The sequence below is a fragment of the Salvelinus fontinalis genome, chromosome 3, assembly GCF_029448725.1.
Source record: "Salvelinus fontinalis isolate EN_2023a chromosome 3, ASM2944872v1, whole genome shotgun sequence".
NCBI classification, from domain to species: domain Eukaryota; kingdom Metazoa; phylum Chordata; class Actinopteri; order Salmoniformes; family Salmonidae; genus Salvelinus; species Salvelinus fontinalis.
Window position 1 is genome coordinate 12,960,661 of NC_074667.1, and position 25,266 is coordinate 12,985,926.

Here is a 25,266-nt window from a genome sequence, read left to right on the forward strand (position 1 = left end):
CACACTCCCAGAACTGCTTGGGTTTTGTGCGAATGATAAGTAATGAAATAAGAGTAATCACTCATGCAGTGTATAAAGTATACACAAAGTAGTGGTCTACTGTTTGTTTGTGCCATCCCCTCATGCTCCTCTAAAATGACAATAACATGTGAAATGGACAGCACCTCAAGATTGAAAGAACCCTGTTTTACAAAGCCAATCACAACTATGCATGGCTCTTGTTGAACATGAGGTAAACCAATGACTGCTCGCAGGTCACAATCATCAAGGGAAACCCACACAGACTGATTCCAGGGCATAGAGGTCACGAGCAGGGGAGAAGAGCTGATTTTACACTTCGCAACCCCAGAACAAGCTCAGTCAGAGCCGTTTGAAGAACTAGGGACATGAGTGATTGTACCTTTTTTGAGTCTCTGTGGTAAAACAATATTTATTGCTAGATGTTTTGCCCATTTTTGCATATGAACCCTTTCCTCTCAAGAGCTGTCTGGAGAGACTTGTTTTAGGGACAATTTTAGTCTGTTGGCCTGCCTGGAACCAATGTGAAGTTGCCTGGTGACACTCCTGAGTGCTCTGCAGAGAGAACAAGTGGTTCTTGTTATGAGATCAGAATTTGTGTAATTAAATTTAAGTCCATATGCTTTTCATTAAGCTCCATCTCTTTCCAGAGCCGAATTTAGAAATCCCACAACATTCCCCGAGCACCAAAGGCTTTCTAGATTTTATGTAATATAAAGAGAAGCGTGTGGAATTTACTGTGGAGGATAGATTGAACTTCAGTACGACACACATTTCCCGCCAATTGAGTTTGTGAGAAGAAATAATTACTTGGTTAATATGCCAAGACTATCAACATTTGAGGTCTGAAAAACTGCCGGGTTGCATGACTGTGAACGTCCCAAGCCTCGTCTTCTAAACATTTTTCTGACTTTCAACATCCTCTGCTGTTGACCTCCCTTAACATTTATTGTGTTTTGTCCCTCCTTGTGTGATGTTTTGGGTATTGTTTGTTTGTCGGGGGCCCCACGCTTTCTGTGGTACGCATCAGTCGCTTGCACTTCTCACAGCATGAGGTCAACACTGCCAACTGGCAGAAAGAGAAAGAACTGTTATGAGCTGAACATAACAGTATGACAGTGGAAGGGAGGACAGTAGCAGGTGACCCAACTGTGATTTGTGACTAGATTTAGAAGGCAATGCAATTAGCCCCCCCCGCCCCTCCCCTCACGGGACAGCTAATTGCATCGCATTCTAAATCTCACAGCGAAAACACATACTCTGTATAGACTTCCATGTCTGAGCTGCCTGCGGCAGATGCCATACCGGGGGGGAGGGGGGCATAGTTGAGATGGGTTGTAACCTGGTTTTGGTGCATCCATTGTTATTGCCCCCTCCGAAAACAGAGAGTAGGCTACTTTATCACCTTCAAGCCAGTTCAGCAAACAGTAAAATGAAAGCCCTAAGGCTCACATGAGAAAAGTGGCTGGACCCCTGACTCTTCCAGGGCCGTAAACTTGGCCCTGGACTCTAAGGATGGAGGTACACATGAAAGGTTTTCTTTTCTTCTCCAGGAGCATGTCAAATTAGGCATAAGTAAATGCTTAGATTTCTGGATCAGATAGAAAATGTAAGACTTTTTTCCCTTGAAGATGTTATCAGAAATGCATCAAAACCCCTGCCAACTAATATCAACACACAAATTGTTTACATTCTAAAGTTTAAGAAATTTTGCCTTGTGCCTCTTCATTCCGTAACCAAAAACGGACATATCTTTAAGATATTTTAATGTCTCCCCTCATGAGGGTGGATAATTAAAGTTCACAGATGTAATGGTAGACATACCAATTTAGTTATAGTGATTTTACTGATTTCAGTTTTATTTGAATTATTAAGTGAATAAAACTCGTAATTGCATTACCAAATTGGTAACTGAATTACCAATAAAATCAGTAATGGAATTACTGCAACTGAATTGGCTACAATGGGAAATCATAATAGTCACAAATCATAGTTGGGTCACCTGCTACCGTCCTCCCTTCCACTGTCATACTGTTATGTTCAGCTCATAACAGTTTTTTTCTTCTGCTGTCTAGTGGTGAAACCTCTCTCTCACATACACTGTCCAGTTAATGTTACCTCTCCCAGCTCTTACTGACACTACCAATGAGCCCCCTGTAACCCGCATCCTAACGCTCTGACCGAAATCCAACATTCACGGATGTTGAAAAGTAGTTTTAAATTTGGTCAGTCCACCCTGGCCTTGATGTTTAACGTCCATAGACGGCCCGGACTGAATATGTCATAGATGTATGTTTCACAAGTTTTGATAGCACATTACAGTTAGTAGAGCACAGTGGAGTATAACTACACATTTCAGGATGCAAAGAATAGGCCGCTTTTACCCTGGACAATTCGTGGGTTTATGCTGCAGTTCGCCCACACACTAGTTGCTGCTCAACTCCATCGTAAATTGTTGAGTTTAGTCGGCTAAATATAGTACAGTACAGAAATGTATTACAGTACAGTAGAGAACAGTATATTGTACTGAACTATACTCTAATGTACTCTACTATACTGTATTCTACTGCAGTCCACTGTGCTGCATGCGCTGTGATGTCCAAACTTGTGAAACATGAGGAGTAAGGGAAAGGGGGATACCTAGTCAGTTCTACAACTGAATATCTTCAACTGAAATGTGGCTTCTGCATTTAATCCAACCCCTCTGAGTCAGAGAGTTGCAGGGGGCTGTCTTAATCGACAACCACGTCCTCGGCGCCCGAAGAACAGTGGGTTTAACTGCCTTGCTCAGGGGCAGAACGACAGATTTTTGCCTAGTCAGCTCTGGGATTCGATCCAGCATCCTTTCTGTTACAGGACCAATGCTCCTACCCGCCAGAATACCGACATTCATATCCATAATTATGCTTTTCTGTGTAGTACAGATCAGTCTAATTCAATTACCAGGTGTAAATCCACTTCACTTACTGTGGATCAATAACCAAAATAGATTTTTTTCAAACTCAAGGTGCTATGTCATAGCTGACACCCCATTCTTTCTGCGGACATCTTTAAATTTTAATTCAGAGCAGATATTTAAGATTTTTCACAAACGTAGTCGCATAAAAACCTGAGGGAGATTTTACTGTCATTCTGTAAAAAAAAGTTAGCATCTGTACACTAAATTTGTTTATGTAAATATTTTGTAAATTTTTCAGTGGAAATTGTTAGTATTGACTTTTGTGTATTGTTCGTTTGTTTAATTTTCAAAAGGCGTAATTCCGTTTTCGTGTAATGGCTCAGAAGTGTTGAATTTCTGATTGTCGTTGACTTTTTTAAATTTAGAAAGTAATGCCCCCCTCCCTTGTAAATGGTTGGAGCCATGCTTAGTGGGAGTTGTAAAGTCTACCACTCTTGGTATGTTCCACTTAGTGGCAATTTGGGGGGGGGGGGGGTGAAGCTAAGGTTGTTTAATTTGTTTTATGTTACAGCTCAAATTCAGTAGTCTTTGCTGTAGTATTTGTGTCTTAGTCGTGTCATGTAATTATATACTTTTACATAATCTCCACCAAGAAAATGACCATGTATGGCCATAGCACGCTCTCACCCATCTCTGCGCCTGCCTCTCTCCAGCTGTTTTGTCCCTTGTATGTGCAGTGCAGGGTATTCTCATAAATGTTTTGGCCACAGATGAGTATCCATCTCACAGCTGGGCCCCTGCGTTAAATGAAGGGAACGGTTCACCAAGAATTTAAAGTCTCAACGGCCTCCGATACAATCTCATGCCATGTGATGACAGGACAGAAGAGACAGCTGAAATGCAACTCAAAGAACTGTTCCATCCTAGGTCTGGGCGCTATATCGAATTAATTCCAGTTAATGTTTTTGTGTGATATTCCAAATGCCTGTATCGCAAGAATCAAGTTATTTTTAGTTTTTTAGTTTTTATGGACATTAATGTTCGCTTGTTCTCATGTAGTCTTTTTGTTCTCTTCTCCTTCGCGGGAAGGCAGGCGACAAGCTTATTTTGGGCAATAGTGAAACCTCTCGCTTCACCTTTTCCTGTCTATTTACACACACACACCAAGCCCCTCCCCCTGCCACACCAAGCCCCTCCCCTTCCCACACCAACAAAGTTGAGAGATGAATTCTTCCTCTGACTCGCTATTTGAGGTTTGGTCCAACAGAATCTGTTAAATGGACACAGAAATGCTTAGACACTATTTTTATTGTAATAAAGAAGTTAACCTTTCAAACAATACCTTTTTTATGTTTCAACTACTCAAATTGTGCGCAGAGCAGACACTACTAAAACAGGAGTGTCAATGAACATTGATTCTGGAAAATGAATGCTCGTTAGCATTTTAGCTAAAGACTGTTATACTAGCTGTGTAGTCTTTATTTTTTTTAAATAAATGTGCAATAAGCATTCAAATACAATTTAAATAATTAATTGGCAACTTGTTCTCATTCTGAGAATGAAGGTAAACCACTTGATTTCAACATCTGAACAGTGGACAGGCTAGCAAGCTGTTCAAACAGTTGGGAGACAGACAGGTGTGGTCATAACAATTCAACTGTTCTGCCTTGTTACCTAGCAAATAGATTCACGCCGTGAATTAATTCGATTATTGCTGACTATTTGAAATGCGGTTTATTTTACCTTTTTTAATTGTACAACAACGTTTATTTAGAGAATATAAAAAGAATATACACTACCATTCGAAAGTTTGGGTTCACTTAGAAATATCCTTGTTTTTGAAAGAAAAGCAAACAGTTTTTTGTCCATTTTTTTAAAATAACAAATTGATCAGAAATACAGTGTAGACATTGTTAATGTTGTAAATGACTGTTGTCACTGGAAACGGTTGATTTAATGGAATATCTACATAGGCTTACAGAGGCCCATTATCAGTAACCATCACTCCTGTGTTCCAATGGCACATTGTTAGCTAATCCAAGTTTATCATTTTAAAAGGCTAATTGATCATTAGAAAACCCTTTTGCAGTTATGTTAGCACAGATGTTATTTTAACGGACAACAAAAAAATGATTTTCTTTCAAACAAGGACATTTCTAAGGGACCCCAAACTTTTGAACGGTAGTGTATATCTCGTGAATCGCCCATAAGTTCGAGATACGATTTTTAGGCCATATCACCCAGCACTATTCCATCCTATTGCTGGGCGCTTCTTTGCTGCACTCCTCCTTTTGAGTGGAACATTGTTATTATTTTCAATTTATCCTGGAAACACGTTTAGCGGTTAAGATAAAATTGACCCCTATGCCTACTTCATCCTAATCTCACTTGATTTATTTTACCCTAACACAGCAATGTCTGATAAATCCTTCAAGCAACATCCTACTCAGTGTCATTGTCTTGCATCAGATCAGTTCAGGCGAAATCAACACGTATCTCGCAAATGGTAATCTGATAGAACAAAAGTAGTTTGGATACAAGGGCTGCCATAACATTCGAAAATATTAACTACGTGACATTGTCTGCGAGACTCAATTTCTTCATCAAAGCTGTCTCAATTAATCTAAGTTAAAACAAATGTCTAATGTTTTTTGCTGAAGTCTTAGTCGCCCCATTTTACATCTAGCTAAGGATTATTGTGCTTCAATGAGCAGTATTCCTGTAGTTTTGACTATAAGCATGAAAGCTAGAATAAATGTGTCCAACGTTAACTTGCTAACGTTAGCTGAACCAGTCACTGAAATCATCTTTGACTGAAACGGTGCTGCTAACTAACCAGCTAACTTAGTGCTGCACACAATGTTGAGTCTTCCAGCAAGTTACTGTAGCTAGCACTGCTAGCTAATGCTTACATTATTATGAGTTTTCATGAAGTAGCTGTTCTTCTGCCACGAGTCATTGCAGTAGCTTCCCGAGTCAGCTGCTGTGCTCAGCTGACCCACCGATACGATTGCGGGGAAACATGCTGATCCTACAGACAGATTTCTTATTTCTCAGTTCTTCATAATTGTGGGGCTGCATGTCTACAACTTCAGGGTAATCCAAACTTTTTGTCATTCATGTCAGTAAGCTAGCTCTACAGCTGATCAAGTCACTGCACTGGCAACCAACGTCCTTGCACAGCCTTTGTGCAGAAGATAGCCACCGGTTTATTTTTATATTTTTGCAAACTACTTAATCACTGTCACAACATTTTGTAGTTATTTTGCTAGCTAGTTATTCTTCCTATTTCATGGAAAGTCATGCAAGAGCACAGTGATGTCAAATTAGTAACTGTTTAGAATTTTTGGAATGGCGGATGCTCAATGTTCAATTTTGAATGAGTTCCACGTCCTACAAGAGAGACCGGTTGAGGATCGCGCGTCGCGGAGGAGTGAAGCCATCTGACGTGAGACATTGACTGTGTGCCACTGACTGACCAAGATTCTGCAGAGCCTAATGTTCTCCCAGCAGCCAAATCACTGGCATCCTGCCCCTATAAGAGTGGATTTCCCACCAGCCCCCTCCAGGTCTCCCCTTTTGCCTGTTGTCTATCAATCTGGACTGTGTTATTAAATGGAGGGTGACTTACTCCTACTGCACTGTCCCAATGGACCGCAGTCCCCCACTGGTTAATCTTAGTATCTGTAGGCATTTCAGAGCGGGCACCTGTTTAGCCATGTCCAGCCTGACACTGTGCCCCTCGACTTGGGAGCAGCTGCACAAACACCTTCCTTCTCTGCCCGGGCCCTCCGCTTTGCCCTGTGAACCCCCACCTACCCCATTCAGCTGCAGCCCCCCCCCCCCCCCCCCCCCCACACACAACCCTTATATGGCAGTTTGTCTGAGGGGTCCAGGCCCAGTGTGATACCCCAGGCCCAACTGCCTTGCCTGACTATTAGGCTGTTCTGGACTATTAGGTTACCCCAGGGAAATCTGCAGCTGAAAGTGATAAGTGCTCTAATAAGTTGCCTTCTCGCCCTCGACAGCCACGTAGCTCGATGACTTGTTTTTTTGGATGCTCCTATGGCATAATCTCAAGTGGATGTGATGAGGACAATTGGAGATTCAGTTTCCACTGTTGTATATTTGCATAACGATGCTCCTCAGCCTTGCGAACCGTGGGTATGGTGAAACAAACTTTAGTAATAATTGTGGCAAGCTCAAATTTCTGTACAAGGCTGTTGTCATTTATGGACCCCCACCCCCCCTCTACTCAGTGTCCGGTGGGACAAACCACTCTGGTCATATTTCACAGGGTGGTTTTGTTTTAACCATGGCTCAATTTAATGCTTGGCTCCTTTTTAGTGGACAGATGGTCCAAATCAACTCTACGCCATTGTTGAATATGAGTCTGCTTACGTCCATGGAGTCATCCTTACCCCTGATATATAGCATCGAAATTGGTCTGTTTGAAGTTATATTGTGGGCTTCCTCTGTAAGGTAACATTCTCATTTTTATTCTGCAATATGCCATTGTGGTCTCTCCCGGCCGTTTTCACATTCCACAGCATTCTGTGTCTTGTGAATTAAACCTAAAATGTTTCTGTGCCAATCTTTCCTGCCTACTGTCAATAGTGCTTGGTGGGAGGTCCCTGCATCCGCAACCAAGCCTTGTAAGTATCTCAAATGGAACTGGTCACAGACCCAGTATCTTTACACCAGAGGGTCATTGACCGCTGTGCATCAAAGCCCTCCTTTGTGAGAGAGAGGGAGAAACCACAGGAGCTTTTTGCCACTAACAGCCAAGTTGAGCTTTGAGACTAGTAGGGTACCACTATACGAGCTGGAAGAGAAAGACCAGTTCCCTAAAGCTCCTAGTGCATAATTTATACCGAATGGACTTATATCGATTGACACCAACTTATTTGCTGCAAGATTTGCATCTTCAGGTTCACATGAATATTATTTAGCTCAATCTTGGGAGGTAGGTTATCTCTGATCAGATCCCAGATGTGATGTAATGTGCAGTGTTTTATGCAGCAGCAGGTTCCATTTGTGGTTCATGTTTCAGCCAATCAGGTTTGCTTACACTCGGTTAGTATAGTTCCACTACTCCAGTATCCATGAATGCCACCTTTGTCACTTCGAACTCTAAATTCCTGCCCTGGGATCAAGGAAGAGGTTTAGGAATGTTGCAGTGCCAGGCATTTCTGTAGAGGCTAGGGTCCTCACCTAGACACTGATTTTGTAGACACTTTACATGTGCAAGACTCTTGCCATTCCTGATATCTCTGAAAATCTATTGAAAATAAAGCCTACTGGACTCCAATGGTCCAACATGATGTTCTGGTAAATGTACCATCTCTGGTCAAACAATTCTTGACATGAAACATGTTTTAGGCATCTTCTTTCTCACGAGCTTGCTTGGCTACACTCTGCACAATTGATTCCATGCAGCACGGCGAGTCACCACATGTCTGTTGATTTAATTTCTTTGCCGAGTAAATTTCCCCAATCAGAAGAGACAGCAATGGCGACAAACAGACTGACGGTGCACACTGGAGGTCACACGAACATTCACCCTGTTTATTTTCCTGTGGAAAAAGTGCAGGCAAGATTTACATATACAACCCCCAAACTGTTCACTGCATTTTCATGCGAGGAAAGAAGACAAATTTCCCCGATTTAAGTCTGTGGTAGGGGGACCATGCAGGAAATGTTAGATTTCTCTGTGACCGCTAGTTCACCACTTCTTATGATAAAAGTTGGCATCACCATTCTTTTGTTTTCTGAGAGAACATCCGAATGAACTCTATCTTTAAATACAAGAGGTAATTTATTGAATAGCCTAGATTTTAGTTTGTTTATCAATTGCAATGGCTTTTGAATGACACCAACAGGCTCTTACATATATATTTGATTAAAAAATAATCTTTAAAGGGTGGATCAGCTTTAATATTGAGGATAGATTGTTGCTTCCATCAATGCAATTGTCTGCGTCATTTCCAATCCCCCATATTTTTTGGGATATATAAATTATATATACACACACACACACAGTTTAAGTCGGAAGTTTACATACACTTAGGTTGGAGTCATTAAAACTCGTTTTGCAACCACTCCACAAATTTCTTGTTAACAAACTGTAGTTTTGGCAAGTCGGTTAGGACCTCTACTTTGTGCATGACAGGTAATTTTTCCAACAATTGTTTACAGACAGATTATTTCACTTATAATTCACTGTATCACAATTCCAGTGGGTCAGAGGTTTACATACACTAAGTTGACTGTGTCTTTAAACAGCTTGGAAAATTCCAGGAAATTATGTATTGGCTTTAGAAGCTTCTGATATGCTAATTGACATCATTTGAGTCAATTGGAGGTATACCTGTGGATGTATTTCAAGGCCTACCTTCAAACTCATTGCCTCTTTGCTTGACATCATGGGAAAAAAAAAAAAAATCAGCCAAGACCTCACAAAAACAATTGTAGACCTCCACAAGTCTGGTTCATCCTTGGGAGAAATTTCCAACTGCCTGACGGTACCAGGTTCATCTGTACAAACAATAGTATGCAAGTATAAACACCATGGGACCATGCAGCCGCCATACCGCTCAGGAAGGAGACATGTTCTGTCTCCTAGAGATGAACGTACTTTGGTGCGAAAGTGCAAATCAATCCCAGAACAACAGCACAGGGCCTTGTGAAGATGCTGGAGGAAACGGGTACAAAAGTATCTATATCTACAGAAGAAGCCACTGCTCCAAAACTGCCATTAAAAAAAGCCGACTACGGTTTGCAACTGCACATGGGGACAAAGATCATACTTTTTGGAGAAATGTCCTTTGGTCTGATGAAACAAAAATAGAACTGTTTGGCCATAATGACCAACATTAATTATGTTAGGAGGAAAAGGGGAACGCTTGCAAGCCGAAGAACACCATGCCATCCGTGAAGCATGGGGGTGGCAGCATCATGTTGTGGGGGTGCTTTTCTGCAGCAGGGACTGGTGCACTTCACAAAATAGATGACATCATGAGGCTGGGAAATTATGTGGATATATTGAAGCAACATCTCAAGACATCAGTCAGGAAGTTAAAGCTTGGTCGCAAATGGGTCTTCCAAATGGACAATGACCCCAAGCATACTTCCAAAGTTGTGGCAAAATGGCTTAAGGACAACAAAGTCAAAGTATTGGAGTGGCCATCACAAAGCCCTGACCTCAATCCCATAGAATATTTGTGGGCAGAACTGAAAAAGCGTGTGCAAGAAAGGAGGCCTACAAACCTGACTCCATTACACCAGCTCTGTCAGGAGGAATGGGCCAAAAATTCACGCATCTTATTGTGGGAAGCTTGTGGAAGGCTACCTGAAATGTTTGACCCAAGTTAAACAATTTAAAGGCAATGCTACCAAATACTAATTGAGTGTATGTAAACTTCTGACCCACTAGGAATGTGATGAAAGAAATACAAGCTGAAATTAGTAATTCTCTCTACTATTATTCTGACATTTCACATTCTTAAAATAAAGTGGTGATCCTAACTGACCTAAAACAGGGAATTTTTACTTGGATTAAATGTCAGGAATTGTGAAACTGAGGTTAAATGTATTTGGCTAAGGTGTATGTAGACTTCCGACTTCAACTGTGTGTGCATATACATACTTTTTTTTTTATATACTTTTTTATTCCCTGCAAGCCCTGCCACCTCTCACCCAATTGGAGTAAACTTATAAACAACATTTAGGCTTCTACCTTCAGTTTATACACATTTTACAGACACAATCTATTTTACAGTAGTTATATTTTGTTTGTTTTTAGTCCTTCCTCTATTTCTGATGTCCATCCAGTTTGATTTCCATTTGTAACTGTGCTATTTCACAAAATGTCTGAACCTACATACATTTTACAGACCTTGTATGTTTTAAATTGGTTGTCTTGTTATTAGGCCCACCATTCAGCTCCATTCAAAAGGCTCTGTTTTTACACTTGTTGTGACTTGTAGTTTTGAATAATGGATGTCTGAGTAGACTGAATAGCTATAGCCTACATTGCAGCAATGGCTCCCTATTCTCTAGTCTGTTCAGTTCTTCTGAGTATTGGTACCCTCTTAATCAAGAGTATTCCCTGAGAGGATCCTATCTCCATGGCAGCAACAGGCACAGATAATGGCTTGTCCTGCCCCTCTGGCTGCACTAAGTTTGGAATGTGGCCTCCCCTGTAGAGGAGAGAGCTAGACTGTGGTGTGTATCTCACACACACACACACACACACACACACACACACACACACACACACACACACACACACACACACACACACACACACACACACACACACACACACACAGTCTAGCTCTATATATTAGTGGATCACAGGACGTGGGAGAGCTAGTACAGAGCCAAAGAGATGAGTCTTGGGGGCATTGTTATTGGGCACCAAGGGCTACTCTTCTTCCTGTAGTCTCAATTAGACTCCACTAGGTACTTACAATGATAGAACCATTCTCGAATCAGTGAGAACACAGCGTGTTGTGTACTTCCAGTGTGTAATTGACTGGAGTTCTGTAGCTAGCAAGGCTGTGGGCTTTTAATTTTGGATAGAAAGAGGGGGAGCATGATAGCCCACCAGAACAAAGTCATTGGACAGGTCATCATTGTAAATAAGAATTTGCTTTTAATATGCTTCAACTTTTTTTTCTTAATACAGGTAAGTAAAATACATGCATGTTCAGACACTTTTTCTCTGTGTCACTTTTTCCGGGTAACCCAGGAGTCCCATTCATCCAAGGCTGAGGGGTATGAATGAATACCTCATCCTCTTGAAGCCAGGCAGATGCCACTCCGCATTCCATCCCCCTCGCTGGTATGCGCTCTCGACCTGTGATGTGTTGACATTGTGTCCGTGTGTATTAAAAAGAGACAGGACTAGGTGCAGCCGCATTGGGTACAGTTGAACTGTTTTGTTCAGGATACACTCTTGTTTAGTTGTTCTTTCAACCAGTCTCTCGATTCCACACACATTTGTATGTCACTATCACACTACAGTACATTTATTGTTGATAGACTTATGAAACCGAACATAATATAACTATGACGAATTCAGCACTCAAAAAGGCAAATCTAGTATGTCATAGCCATTTATTGCCCCCCCCCCCCACACACACACTTTGTAAAACACAGCAACCTCCACACCAACAGAGGCAAAATCCCAAAGTAAGGTGGTATGCATGCCAGGGTGGAGTGAGGGGGGTCAACTAAGTGATGGCACAGGGCCCGCCTACCTACGAAAACATTAGGGGAAAACACTATCAGCTCAGTTGAGTGCCAGTCATTCATCCTTTCTGCTCATTAAAAGTGTAGCCTACTTGTGCTATTTATTTATTTTAATTTTATTTTTTTCTCCCCCCCACCCTCCGCTCCATGGGAAAGCAGAGGCTTTATTTCCCACTCCCACTGCAGACTGTCCCGCTCCCAGCATGGGCCTTCGCTCGGCCTGGGCCCCAGTAACCAGTCACTGGAGCGAGACAGACTGCCGTCTCGGTCTCAGGCAGTCGTCTGTCTGGATGAATGGGCAGCTCTGAGTTCCAGACAGGCCCTGCCAATCACTGAGGATCAGTGGCACTCTATTCAACGTCTGGGACATTGGGAGAAAAACAAATCCTTCATTGAAATTCATACTTAGTATTACTAGCATTTATTCATTTGAAGGTACACACTTATTATTCTAGTAGTTTGACTTGATCCGCTTGTGTAACATTTTTTTTTTGCACACATCTCCCATTGACATCAATGAATGAGTTGCGCGAAAGTCTGATTTGCTTGCGCTCAATTTGGAATCTGGACATTTGCATGCCTCTTAAACAAGCCGAAAGGACAACAAAGTATTGTTTTAATGTAATGCGTGGCAATGTCCTATAGGGTGTTCTAATGGCTTATACTGCACACTTAAAAGGATAGTTAATTTTTCTGAACGTTTTTCTTATTTACAGCTCACCTAGAGTGTTGTGTCATCCAAACCACTTTGAAGTTCATTGGCGGGGTGTGTAGCAACATCCCAAATTTCCTGGACAGCATTTTTTGTGCATGTAGCAATGCAAGGGGAAACTGATGATCTTGCAGGAGACATGGTTATTATTTGGGATGACAGAGTACATACCTGGCATGTCACTCAGCAAGAGGGAGGCTGAGGAGTTATGAACCTTGTCTAGAGAAACTGGGGCCCATGGTCTGTCTGCCGCACACCTGGGTGTTTGTCTTTTTGTCTGTCTTACTGCAGCACACCTGGGTGTCTGTCTCTCTACTCCCAGCTGCCAGTGGACAACTTCATCTTTTCAAGAAAGAAAAATAAGATTAATTTGTATGTGCATTAAATACAGGCTCTGTTGTGAACTGAATAATTTTGGGGTTTAGCGTAACACGTCAGAGCTTAACAATAAATTCCTCCCTTTAACTCTCTCTCTCTCTCTCTCTATATCCTCCAGTTCTCACTGTTCACGCTGCCTCCTTCCACTTCACCAAGGAGCCCAAGTCCCAGGATGCCTTGCACGGCCGGAGTGCCATGTTGCGCTGCGAGGTCAGCGACGCGGAGAGCGTGAGTTACAGCTGGCTGCAAAACGGCGATGCGGTGAACGACACGGAACGCCTCTTTCGGGAGGGCGGCAACCTCAAGTTCACCGCTGTGGACCGCGTGCTGGACGCCGGGACCTTCCAGTGCCTGGCCGCCAACAATGCCACGGGAGAAGAGGAGCGCTCCACCGAGGCGTCCTTCAACATCAAATGTGAGTTTACTTAAATACTACAACATTTTACTTACTTAATTCTCATCAATGTAAGCCCTTCCCTTAAATCAGTGTCTTGAGTGTTCATAACCAAAATACTGTAAATAGATGTGCAATTGTTAAATCCATACACATATTTCCGATATTGATATGACTCAGTCTAGCACTCAATGTAAGCATGGGTGACAGTGTAATAACAAATGATAGCCATAATTATCTATGTTACTGCAATAATTTTGCCAAATGCATTGAATTGGCTGCACAGCAATGAGCAATTAGACCTTATGCAGACCTACCTGTTTTGAATTTTGACAGTTGCCTTGCAACCATAGATTTAAACTTGTATTTAGTTTTATTCTTCCAGATGTCAACTCAATATGTATGTCCTCCCATGTGTGTCTCTACAACCTCCATCTATATAACAGGCATCAAACACATCTCCTGAAGCTCTAAGAAAACGCTGCCTCATACTTATGAAGACTCTTACGAGAACCAGCCAGTGCTTTCCTTTTTCTAACTCTTATTTCCACTGGACCAAAAAACGAAGTCACGCCCGCGTGAGAGGTTATTTTGAGTGCGGGGCGGACAAAGCTGTCCTTTATGTCCTCTGCCAAGATGGACCGCTTGTGAAGTTGCAGCGTCCTGCTGGTCTGGCTGGCTGTGTCACAGAACAGGGAAGGTCAGCTTAAAGGGAAGGGGCTGTTTTGGTAGCTGGCGCTAAGTTTGCCAGGTGTGAATGGCTGGTTTGTGTTAATGAGCAGCAAGAGGGGGTTTGACAGCTTCTTTTTTTTTTTACACTCCTTTTTTAAAATCCTCCATCTCTCTCTCTTCCTGTTGTGCTTGCTCTCTACCTTCTGTCTTTTTTTTTTAACACTCACTCTACCTACCTCTCTCTCTCTATCGATCGATAGATAATGTCTTGATTTGTCTGTCACACAGGGCTAGAGAGTGGTGGGGTGACCCTGAAGGATCCTGCATCAGAGCAGGACATCGAGAGCTCTGCCCCTGTGACGTTGAGGTGCAACATCGATGGACACCCACGGTGAGAAACACAACCGTGGCCTTAAGGTGTCTGCATGCTTCCCAGCCGAAACGGTTCGGATGAGTTAATGCATATTAAAACAAACACTACTATTGCCGCTTTTTTTTTCCTTTTTCAAGAAAACCTCTTGAGTATGCGAGCACACTCGTTCAGCTGAAGCATTCTGAACTGAAGCCTTCTGACGCCTTTACAAGACCCCACGTTGCCTCGTGTGTGTCCCCACGTTGCCTTGTGTTTTCACTGGACTTTCATTGTGTTATGTAGAACGATGCCCACTTGATTTAGTCAAAACTACAAAGTAAATATACTGGTCACCAATGAGGACTGATTTAACCACTATAGCCTTCATCAGTCTCCACTTGTTCTTTTGTGCCAACTCACTCATGCATATTACGTAGTCATGTCTTCCTCCCCCAGACCAACATGCCACTGGTACAGAGACGGTGTGCGCCTGCCGGAGAAGAGCCATCAGATCAACAACAAGGAGCGAACTCTGACCCTGCCCAGTGCCAGCCCAGACAACAATGGCCTCTACTATTGCTGTGCCAAAAATCCAGCCGGGCACGTGTGCAGCAATGCCAACTTCACCCTCAATATCATAGGTGTGTATATGGACAACGATTCAATAAAGAAGAGGTGAGGAGGGATTGCAGTTTTCCCCCATAGTTTAATTGCAAAGCAACACCCAGCCCCACTGGCATCAACATAGTGAATAGAAGCCAGAGCTGAAGAGAGCCCTTTGACCTTTCTTATGTACTGTATACCTCTTTCTCAGTCTCTTCATACCACACACTCACACGATCACCCCCCCACCCCTTACCCTCTGTATAGATAAGAGTTTCCCTCGTCCCGTGGTGGTTCCTGAGGACCTGGTGGTGATGCGGAACGAGGAGGCCCTCCTTAACTGCCTGTTCACCGCCGAGCCCCCTCCCACCCAAGAGTGGTACCACCAGGACGAGCTCATCACCAACAAGTCCCGGTAAGACTGGGTTGATATATACACATACATACATTACCAGTCAAAAGTTTGGACACACCTGCTCATTTTCTTTATTTTTACTATTTTCTACATTGTGGAATAATAGTGAAGAAATCTATGACAAGACAACTATGAGAACACATATGGAATCATGAAGTAACCAAAAAAGTGTTAAACAAATCAAAATAGCCACCGTTTGCCTTGATTACAGATTTGTACACTCTTGGCATTCTCTCAATCAGCTTCATGAGGTAGTCACCTGGAATGCAATTCGATTAACAGGTGTGACTTGTTAATTTGGAATTTATTTCCTTAATGCTTTTGAGCCAATCAGTTGTGTTGTGACAAGGTTGGGGGGTAATCAGAAGATAGCCCTATTTGGTAAAAGACCAAGTCCATGTTATGGCAAGAGCAGCTCAAATAAGCAAAGAGAAACGACAGTCCATCATTACTTTAAGACATGAAGGTCAGTCAATGCGGAATATTCCAAGAACTTTGAAAGTTTCTTCAAGTGCAGTTGCAAAAACCATCAAGCGCTATGATGAAACTGGCTCTCATGAGCACCTCCACAGGAGAGGAAGAACCAGAGTTACCTCTGCTGAAGAGGATAAGTTCATTAGAGTTACCAGCCTCAGAAATTGCAGCCCAAATAAATGCTTCACAGAGTTCAAGTAAGACACATCTCAACATCAACTGTTCAGAGGAGACGAATCAGGCGAATCAGGCCTTCATGGTCGAATTGCTGCAAAGAAACCGCTACTAAAGGACACCAATAAGAAGAGACTTGCATGCGCCAAGAAACACGAGCAATGGACATTAGACCGGTGGAAATCTGTCCTTTGGTCTGATGAGGCCAACTTTGAGATTTTTGGTTCCATCCGCTGTGTCTTTGTGAGACGCAGAGTAGGTGAATGGATGCTCTCCACATGTGTGGTTCCCACCGTGAAGCATGGAGGAGGAGGTGTGGGGGTGCTTGGTGGTGATACTGTCAGTGATTTATTTAGAATTCAAGGCACACTTAACCAGCATGGCTACCACAGCATTCTGCAGCGATACGCCATCCCATCTGGTTTGTACTTAGTGGGACTATCATTTGTTTATCAACAGGACAATGACCCAAAACACCTCCAGGCTGTGTAAGGGCTATTTTACTAAGGAGAGTGCTGCATCAGATGACCTGGCCTACACAATCACCTGACCTCAACCCAATTGGGATGGTTTGGGATGAGTTGGACCGCAGAGTGAAAGAAAAGCAGCCAACAAGTACTCTGCATATGTGGGAACTGTTGGAAAAGCATTCCAGGTGAAGCTGGTTGAATGTGCAAAGTTGTCATCAAGGCAAAGTGTGGCTACTTTGATGAATCTAAAATATATTTTTTATTTAACACTTCTGGTTACTACATGATTCCATGTGTTATTTCATAGTGTTGATGTCTTCGTTATTAATTTACAATGTAGAAAATAGTAAAAATAAAGGAAACACTTGAATGAGTAGGTATGTCCAATCTTTTGATATAAACACATACACACCAGATGCGTGATGACTAAGTACCGTCTCCTAGATGTGAATTAGTTTAAAGCAGTCTCCACCATACACATCCACTCTATGGCTGTGTGTGCTTGTGCATGTTGTGTACCTATTAGAGGTCGACCGATTATTGGGTGACCAAAAAAGCCGAAACCGATTTAATCGGCCGATTTTTATTTATTTATTTGTAATAATGACAATTACAACAATACTGAATTAACACTTATTTTAACTTAATATAATACATCAATAAAATCAATTTAGCTTCAAATAAATAATGAAACATGTTAAATTTGGTTTAAATAATGCAAAAACAAAGTGTTGAAGAAAGTGAAAGTGCAATATGTGCCATGTAAAAAAGCTAACGTTTAAGTTCCTTGCTCAGAACACGAGAACATATGAAAGCTGGTGGTTCCTTTTTAACATGATTCTTTAATATTCCCAGGGAAGAAGTTTTAGGTTGTAGTTATTATAGGAATTATATGACTTTCTCTCTATACCATCTGTATTTCATTAACCTTTGACTATTGGATGTTCTTATAGGCACTTTAGTATTGCCAGTGTAACAGTATAGCTTCCATCCCTCTCCTCGCTCCTACCTGGGCTCGAACCAGGAACACAACGACAACAGCCACCCTCGAAGCAGCGTTACCCATGCAGAGCAAGGGGAATAACTACTCCAAGTCTCAGAGCGAGTGACGTTTGAAACACTATTAGCGCGCACCCCGCTAACTAGCTAGCCATTTCACATCGGTTACACCAGCCTAATCTCGGGAGTTGATAGGCTTGAAGCACAGCAAAGAGCTTCTGGCAAAACGCAGGAAAGTGCTGTTTGAATGAATGCTTACGAGCCTGCTGGTGCCTACCATTGCTCAGACTGTTCTATCAAATCATAGACTTAATTATAACATAATAACACACAGAAATACGAGCCTTAGGTCATTCACTTCTTAAGACTAGGGGGTGACATTTTCACTTTTGGATGAATTGGTGCCCAAATTAAACGGCCTCATACTCTGTCCTAGATCATATGATATGCATATTATTATTACTATTGGATAGAAAACACTCTGAAGTTTCTAAAACTGAATTATATATGTGAGTAAAACAGAACTCATATTGCAGGCAAACTTCCAAACAGGAAGTGAAAATTATGAAATGGGTCGCTGTGAAAGGCATTGCCTTATATTTATGGATCTGTATGCACTTCATACGCCTTCCACTAGATGTCAACAGGCAGTAGAACGTGGAATGAAGCATATAGCTTGATGTGGGACCGAATGAGAGCCTTTGGAGTGACAGGTCAGGCATATTGCCAGTTTTTGGCCACGCACACTGTGCATGTGATGTCTTTGTCTGCAATGCGTTATATAGACATGAAGAAATCCTCCGTTTGGGACGTTATTGGATATATTTGAGAAAAACATATTGAAGATTGATTCTCAACTGAGTTTGACCAGTTTATTCGATTTGTAATATCACTTTTTTAATTTTTCGTTCATTAACGTAAAGTTCGATGGACACGTGAACTACACATGCTAGCCAAAGTTGCTAATTCGACAGAAGTAATGGACATTATGAAACAAAAAAAAACGATTTATTGTGGAACTAAGATTCCTGGCACTGCATTCTGATGAAAAATCATCAAAGGTAAGGGAACATTTATGATGTAATTTCGTATTTCGGTTGACTCCAACATGGCGGAGAATGGCTGAGCGCTGTCTCAGATTATTGCATGCTGTGCTTTTTACTAAAGTAATTTTTTAAAATCTAACACAGCGGTTGCATTAAGAACCAGTGTATCTTTAATTATATGTTAAACATGTATCTTTCATTAAAGTTTATGATGAGTATTTCTGTATTTCACATTGCTATCTGTAATTACTTTTGCTATTTTGGAGCCATTTCTGAACATGGCGCCAATGTAAAACCACGATTTGTGGCTATAAATATGCACATAATCGAACAAAACATAAATGTATTGTATAACATGATGTTATATGACTGTCATCTGATGAAGTTGTTCAAAGGTTAGTGATTCATTTTATCTCTTTGTGGGTTTTGTGAAAGCTATCTTTTCTGTGAAAAAATGGCGGTGTGTTTTTGGATATTGTGGTGAGCTAACGTAAATATATGTTGTGTTTTCGCTGTAAAACATTAAAAAAATCGGACATGTTGGCTGGATTCACAAGATGTTTATCTTTCATTTGCCTTATTGGACTTGTGATTTCATGAAATTATATTTTAATATGGTCGAATCCGGAAACTATCATCTCGAAAACAAGACGTTTATTCTTTCAGTGAAATACGGAACCGTTCCGTATTTTATCTAACGGGTGGCATCCATCAGTCTAAATATTCCTGTTACATTGCACAACCTTCAATGTTATGTCATAATTACATAAAATTCTGGCAAATTAGTTGCATATACACTGACTCTGCGTGCAATGAACGCAAGAGAAGTGACACAATTTCACCTGGTTAATATTGCCTGCTAACCTGGATTTCTTTTAGCTAAATATGCAGGTTTAAAAAATATATACTTCTGTGTATTGATTTTAAGAAAGGCATTGATGTTCATGGTTAGGTACACATTGGAGCAACGATACGCACCGCATTAATTAAATGCAACGCAGGACACGCTAGATAAACTAGTAATATCATCAACCATGTGTAGTTAACTAGTGATTATGATTGATTGATTGTTTTTTTATAAGATAAGTTTAATGCTAGCTAGCAACTTCTACTGCATTCGCTCCTTGTGGAGTGCAATGTAATCAGGTGGTTAGAGCGTTGGACTAGTTAACTGTAAGATTGCAAGATTGAATCCCCCGAGCTGACAAGGTAAAAATCTGTCGTTCTCCCCCTGAACGAGGCAGTTAACCCACCGTTCCTAGGCCGTCATTGAAAATAAGAATATGTTCTTAACTGACTTGCCTAGTTAAATAAAGGTGGATTTTTTTTTTTACAGATTTCCGATTGTTATGAAAACTTGAAATTGGCCCTAATTAACCGGCCATTCCGATTAATCGGTTGACCTCTAATACCTATGTTTATGTTTTGGATGCGTGTCGACATTTTGAGGTGAATTCTGCTAACTGCTAATGTTTATTAGTATCTCTTCCAAGAGTCCTTTTAAAATGTACAAATATACAGAAAATGTAAAACAAACAACGGGTCCTCTTTCCTGAGTTGGCCAACTTTCCAGAGTATATTCATAATGAAGTCTGTATTTTGTTGTGACCTTCTTTCTCTCCCTCCCTAGGTTGGTGATGTTGAACAATGGCTCCCTGCTCATCACCCAGGTGAAACCCAGAAACACTGGGCTTTACAAATGTGTGGCCAAAGGGCCCCGTGGACTCCCTGTCACTCTGGAGGCCACCGTGAACCTAGCAGGTAAGCGCACACACAGGCATGCACAGTTTTGACACACTGCCTCAAGACAGTTGTTTGAATCCTTCAGTTTATGTCTAACTCACTGAACCCTGTCACAGTTTAACTCCATTAATAAATGTTATCCCTCGCTAATCTGCACTATCTTTAGCTGGATTAGCACGGCAGGGTCAACAGTTCCACTCTACAGTTGAGTGGTGTACTGCATTTCCTTCATGATTAGGACACAAGATATTCGTTTTGCGGTCTTAATTCATGGTTTTTGTTTTTTGATGTCATGGACTATCACTCCCTTCCCTTACAGAAATCGAGGAGATGGGCCCCAGCCAGAGCCGGGTCTTCTCGGCCAACTCCCTGGAGCGGGTATCCTGCCGCCCCCCTCGCGGCCACCCGGAGCCCGACGTGTGGTGGGAGTGGGGCGGGGAACGCGTTCCCTCAGAGGGCAGGGTCTACCAGGACGGACTGGAGCTGGTCTTCAGCCCCACCCAAGGGGAAGACTCAGGATTGTATACCTGCGTGGGCCAGAACAAAGCCGGTACCAGGAGGCAGGAGCTGACCATCACTGTGGCCAGTGAGTATAGACCTCAAGCCTGACCAAGACCCTAAAGGCTTTTCATACTACTGAGCCAAGACAAACCAAGCTGGTCTGGTTACACATCCACAATTGTCTCTGGAACCTTAATGAAAAGCACAATGTGAAATGAAAATATCAGAACCAGCATAGTTTAGATCAGGTCAGCAAGATGGTGTGAAAAGGATATTTGTGGTCAAAAGGGAAGAAAACTGTCTAAAATTGAGGGAAGCAGGGACGTAGTATGTATACTTGTCCAATAAAAAAAACGCTGTTTTCTGTTTTGTAACATATTGCTAGTGTGCCCTAATGAACACGACCCAGGTGTTTCACTGTTGAGGCGGGAGTTGGACAAAACGCTGAAGGACTGTGGCTCTCCAGGAGTGTGGTGTTTGTTGTGTCCTGCACCCGCTGAAATGTATTGGGTGTAGACACTACTTTTGAAGAGATGCTAAATGCGTGTATCCCCTAGCCCCTCCGGAGTGGGTGACAAAGCCAGAGGACAGCCAGCTGGAGGAGGGCCTCCCTGGGTACCTGCATTGCCACACCCGTGCCACACCCCAGCCCGAGGTTACATGGTACCGCAACTTCATCCCCATCACCACCGAGGTCAGTCCTGTGGTCCGAACTGTGTGTCCTGATCATTCTGAAAAGAAGTGGGAATATACACTAAGAACTACTACACACCGAGTTTACAAAACATTAGGACCACCTGCTCTTTCCATGACATAGATTGACCAGGTAAATCCAGGTGACAGCTATGATCCCGTATTGATGTCACTTGTTAAATTCACTTCAACCAGTGTAGATGGAGAAGAGACAGGTTAAAGGACTTTTAAGTATCGAGACAAATTGTGTATGTGTTCCATTCAGAGGGTAAATGGGTTAGACAAAATATTTAAAAGGACATCCATCCAACTAGACACAATTGTGGGAAGCACAGGAGTCAACATAGGCCAGCATCCCCGTGGAACGCTGTCGATGCCTTGTTGTCTACGTCCCGATGAATTGAGGCTGTTCTGAGGGAAATGGGAGTGCAAATGTCATGTTTTGTACACTCAATGTATATACTTATATTTACATACGGTTCTGGACATTTTTAATGTGACATTCTCTCGCAGTGTTACACAAGGGTTAAGTTCATTTAACAATCATTTAACAATAATACATTTCTCAAATATGCCCCTGACGCTGCATTTTACATTCACTTTAAAGCCAAATTTTTATACAGCTTAACTTTTTAATGCCCAGAACTGTAAATATGCATAAGGTGCAATCTGTAACTTTCATTACCTTTTTAACCTATTGTTAAACGATTATCTTTTGACTGTAGGACATTCGCTTTAAGCTGTACCCCAACGGGACCCTGAGGATCAACAGTGTGGAGGTGTATGATAACCACTTATACATGTGTCGGAGCCAGACGGAGGCCGGGAGGGTGGAAGGCCGGGCCCGGGTCTTCGTACTTGGTGAGTGTGCACATGCGTAGGTGTGAGTTTGTAAGCGAGAGAGACAGCATGCAAGTGTTTGGTAGTGCCATAATGTGTTCGTGGTGTGTCCTATGTGTGTGAGAGTGTACAAATAAACTTTTGTGTGTGTGAGTGTCATGTTATATGCGTGGGTATCAGGGTTTCCATTAGCTGGTAATTGCCGGCTTTTGGCCGATTTTAAAATAAATGAAATGCCGATAAATAAAATTGTAGCCGGCCAAAGTGTCCGGGGCTGCCCTGCTGAGGAGAGAGAGAGGAGCCTTGGCCTAGGCTACTGTTGATTACGAAGATTGAGGCGTTTTTCATTGAAGTGAAGTGAAAGTTAGAGAGTAGTGAAAAGCCTATAAGGCAGGGCTCCAGACTGCGACCATTTAGTCTCATTTTGTCTGTACGAGTTAAAAAATGTATTGGTTGCATCGGTGCGAGCTACACATTCATTCACCTCACTCAAAACGTCCTATTTCTTTTGTGGGCTAAAAGTATGATTTGGACAAACAGTGAAGTGCATTATCCTCATGATTCCTGTAATGAAAGTGTCTGCCTACTTGCCCCTGTACTGGTTTCGCTGGAGCCTGCTGCTGTGTCGAGTGAGCCACGCTTTTTTTTCTCCTGGAGCATTTTTTCCCCGGGAAAGGAAAATGTTCTGATTTGTATAACATTTTAAAAATCAATTGCAGGTAAAACACAGCTATCCTGTTGTCACTGGTGGTGTGAGGATGTTTTCAGCTTTCTGTAGATATACTTTTTATTTCAGCATGCAAGTTCGATCTGTCTTTTTAATTGTGTGCTCTGTATTTAGTTTAAGATGTGTTTTAAGGAGGCCTGTTGTAAAATAAATATCATTAGCCTATTGCTGTCTATTGTTGGGTAAGGTAGGCACTAGCCTTTCTTGGTCATTGCTGCAATATAGCCTGTTCAAAACCTTTTTGAAGGTTTAAACCTGTTCACAAGTGTTTTGTTCCATTCTGTTGAGACGTTTTCTTTCTTACTTTTGATATGACCCTAATAACATTTACAAGCTTTTGTGACGATTTGGGGTGGTGTAGCCTATTACACTGCAGGCCTATGATATGAAGGCAGTGCACCCCGGCGCTCCAACTGACTCTGTCAGTTGAACTTGAGGAAGAATGTTTTAGGCCTACCAGAGTTACTTCTATAATCTTACAATATAACGGCTGTCTTTATAGAAAAATATTAGGATATTTTTTTTCAAAAGACAAGGAATAAATAGTGTTTTGTAATTAGTTATAGGCTGTTTTTAAGGACATGTAAATCTCTCTCTTGGCTAATATTGCTGATTTATTGATGGCGCTGGAAGACCTAATGGGTTACGCGCCATAACGCATATGGATGACTGGTAAATGTATCAAATGTCCGATAAATGTAAGTCTTCCTGGTCACTTGTCCGGCGCCAAATTTTCCTGACGGAGACCCTGGGGTGTGTGTGTCTTTGTCTGCGTGTGTGTCTGTCTCTACTCTGTGCTTGGTCTCCAACACGTTTGTCTCCTTCCTCCAGAGAAGCTGAAGTTCACACCCACCCCCCAGCCCTCCCAGTGTCTGGAGTTGGACAAGGAGAGCACTGTGCAGTGCTCTGCCAAGGGCCGCGAGACCCCCACCATTCAGTGGACCAAAGCAGGTGGGTGTTCGCGGACCTCCTTGCCTGTCTTTGTACATGTGTGTGTCTCAGTCGTGTGTTGCTCAATCCAATCCAAAATCGACTCGTAGCTCCTACCCCTTGTACCAAGACACTTCTAGTTGATCTCAAAGGATAGCATGGGTGTAAGCAAATATGGTAATAACTGCCTAGCTTATTGGCATAGTCTGATTTTCTGCCATATTTCTTACTCCCATTGTTTCTACCAAGCTTATTGGAATAGTTTGATTTTCAGACTTTTTTTTTTTTTTTTTACACCTATTGTAAATGTGTTTTCTAAATAAGTTTGTCTATAATCTGAGAGCTGTGCTCCACTTGTAGAACAATAAACGTGAATCTGAATCTCTAATATTCCCCCCTGCAGATGGCAGTGAGCTGCCGGAGCATGTAGTCCAGACCGGCGGTGTGCTCCACTTTGCAAAGGTGACGAGGGACGACGCGGGCAACTACACCTGCCTGGCATCCAACAGCCTGCAGGGCCAGATCACAGCCGCCGTGCAGCTCACTGTAGCAGGTATCCCTCCACTAACACTAGTGGCACCAATGCAGGTCACAGACACACCACAAAGCTGCCACCTATACAACCAGACACCACACAGACCAAGGGTCCTCCGCTTGTCGTCCTCTACTTTTAACCAGAGATTGAATTCTACCTGTGGAAAATGTATATGTATGCTCCAGCCAACCTGTGACAGTAATTAAGTTCAAGGGTTACGTTTAGAAACAGAAACGGTAGTAATCAAGATGGCAGAACTAAGTTGTGCACTGCTAATGTAGACAATCCCCAAATGTTGTTTTTTTTACCAATGATTTCATAAATTGTGCTAATGCCACCATCACCAAAGCTGTCTCCAACGCAACTAAATCCATCTTAACCAACACTTCTCTTCCACTATTTCTTTCTTTCCTTCTCCCCTCTCTCTCCCTCA

General features: G+C 42.2%; 1 protein-coding gene across 2 annotated transcripts in view; it reads left to right on the forward strand.

Moving 5' to 3' along the window:
* The window catches only part of LOC129839197 (inactive tyrosine-protein kinase 7-like), a 38,846-nt gene that overhangs the window by 5,815 nt on the left and 7,765 nt on the right, over positions 1-25,266 (forward strand). Inside the window, exons 1-11 of one of the 2 annotated variants that reach the window (XM_055906516.1) lie at positions 7,271-7,399; positions 13,384-13,680; positions 14,620-14,722; positions 15,140-15,324; positions 15,554-15,701; positions 20,495-20,625; positions 20,927-21,193; positions 21,666-21,802; positions 22,527-22,662; positions 24,200-24,319; positions 24,702-24,851. In XM_055906516.1, the coding sequence (XP_055762491.1) occupies positions 13,461-13,680; positions 14,620-14,722; positions 15,140-15,324; positions 15,554-15,701; positions 20,495-20,625; positions 20,927-21,193; positions 21,666-21,802; positions 22,527-22,662; positions 24,200-24,319; positions 24,702-24,851 (1,597 nt within the window). In that variant the 5' untranslated portion in view covers positions 7,271-7,399; positions 13,384-13,460. Of the gene's footprint in view, positions 1-7,270; positions 7,400-13,383; positions 13,681-14,619; positions 14,723-15,139; positions 15,325-15,553; positions 15,702-20,494; positions 20,626-20,926; positions 21,194-21,665; positions 21,803-22,526; positions 22,663-24,199; positions 24,320-24,701; positions 24,852-25,266 lie in introns of those variants that run through there. The other variant, XM_055906508.1, reaches the window with a different exon arrangement.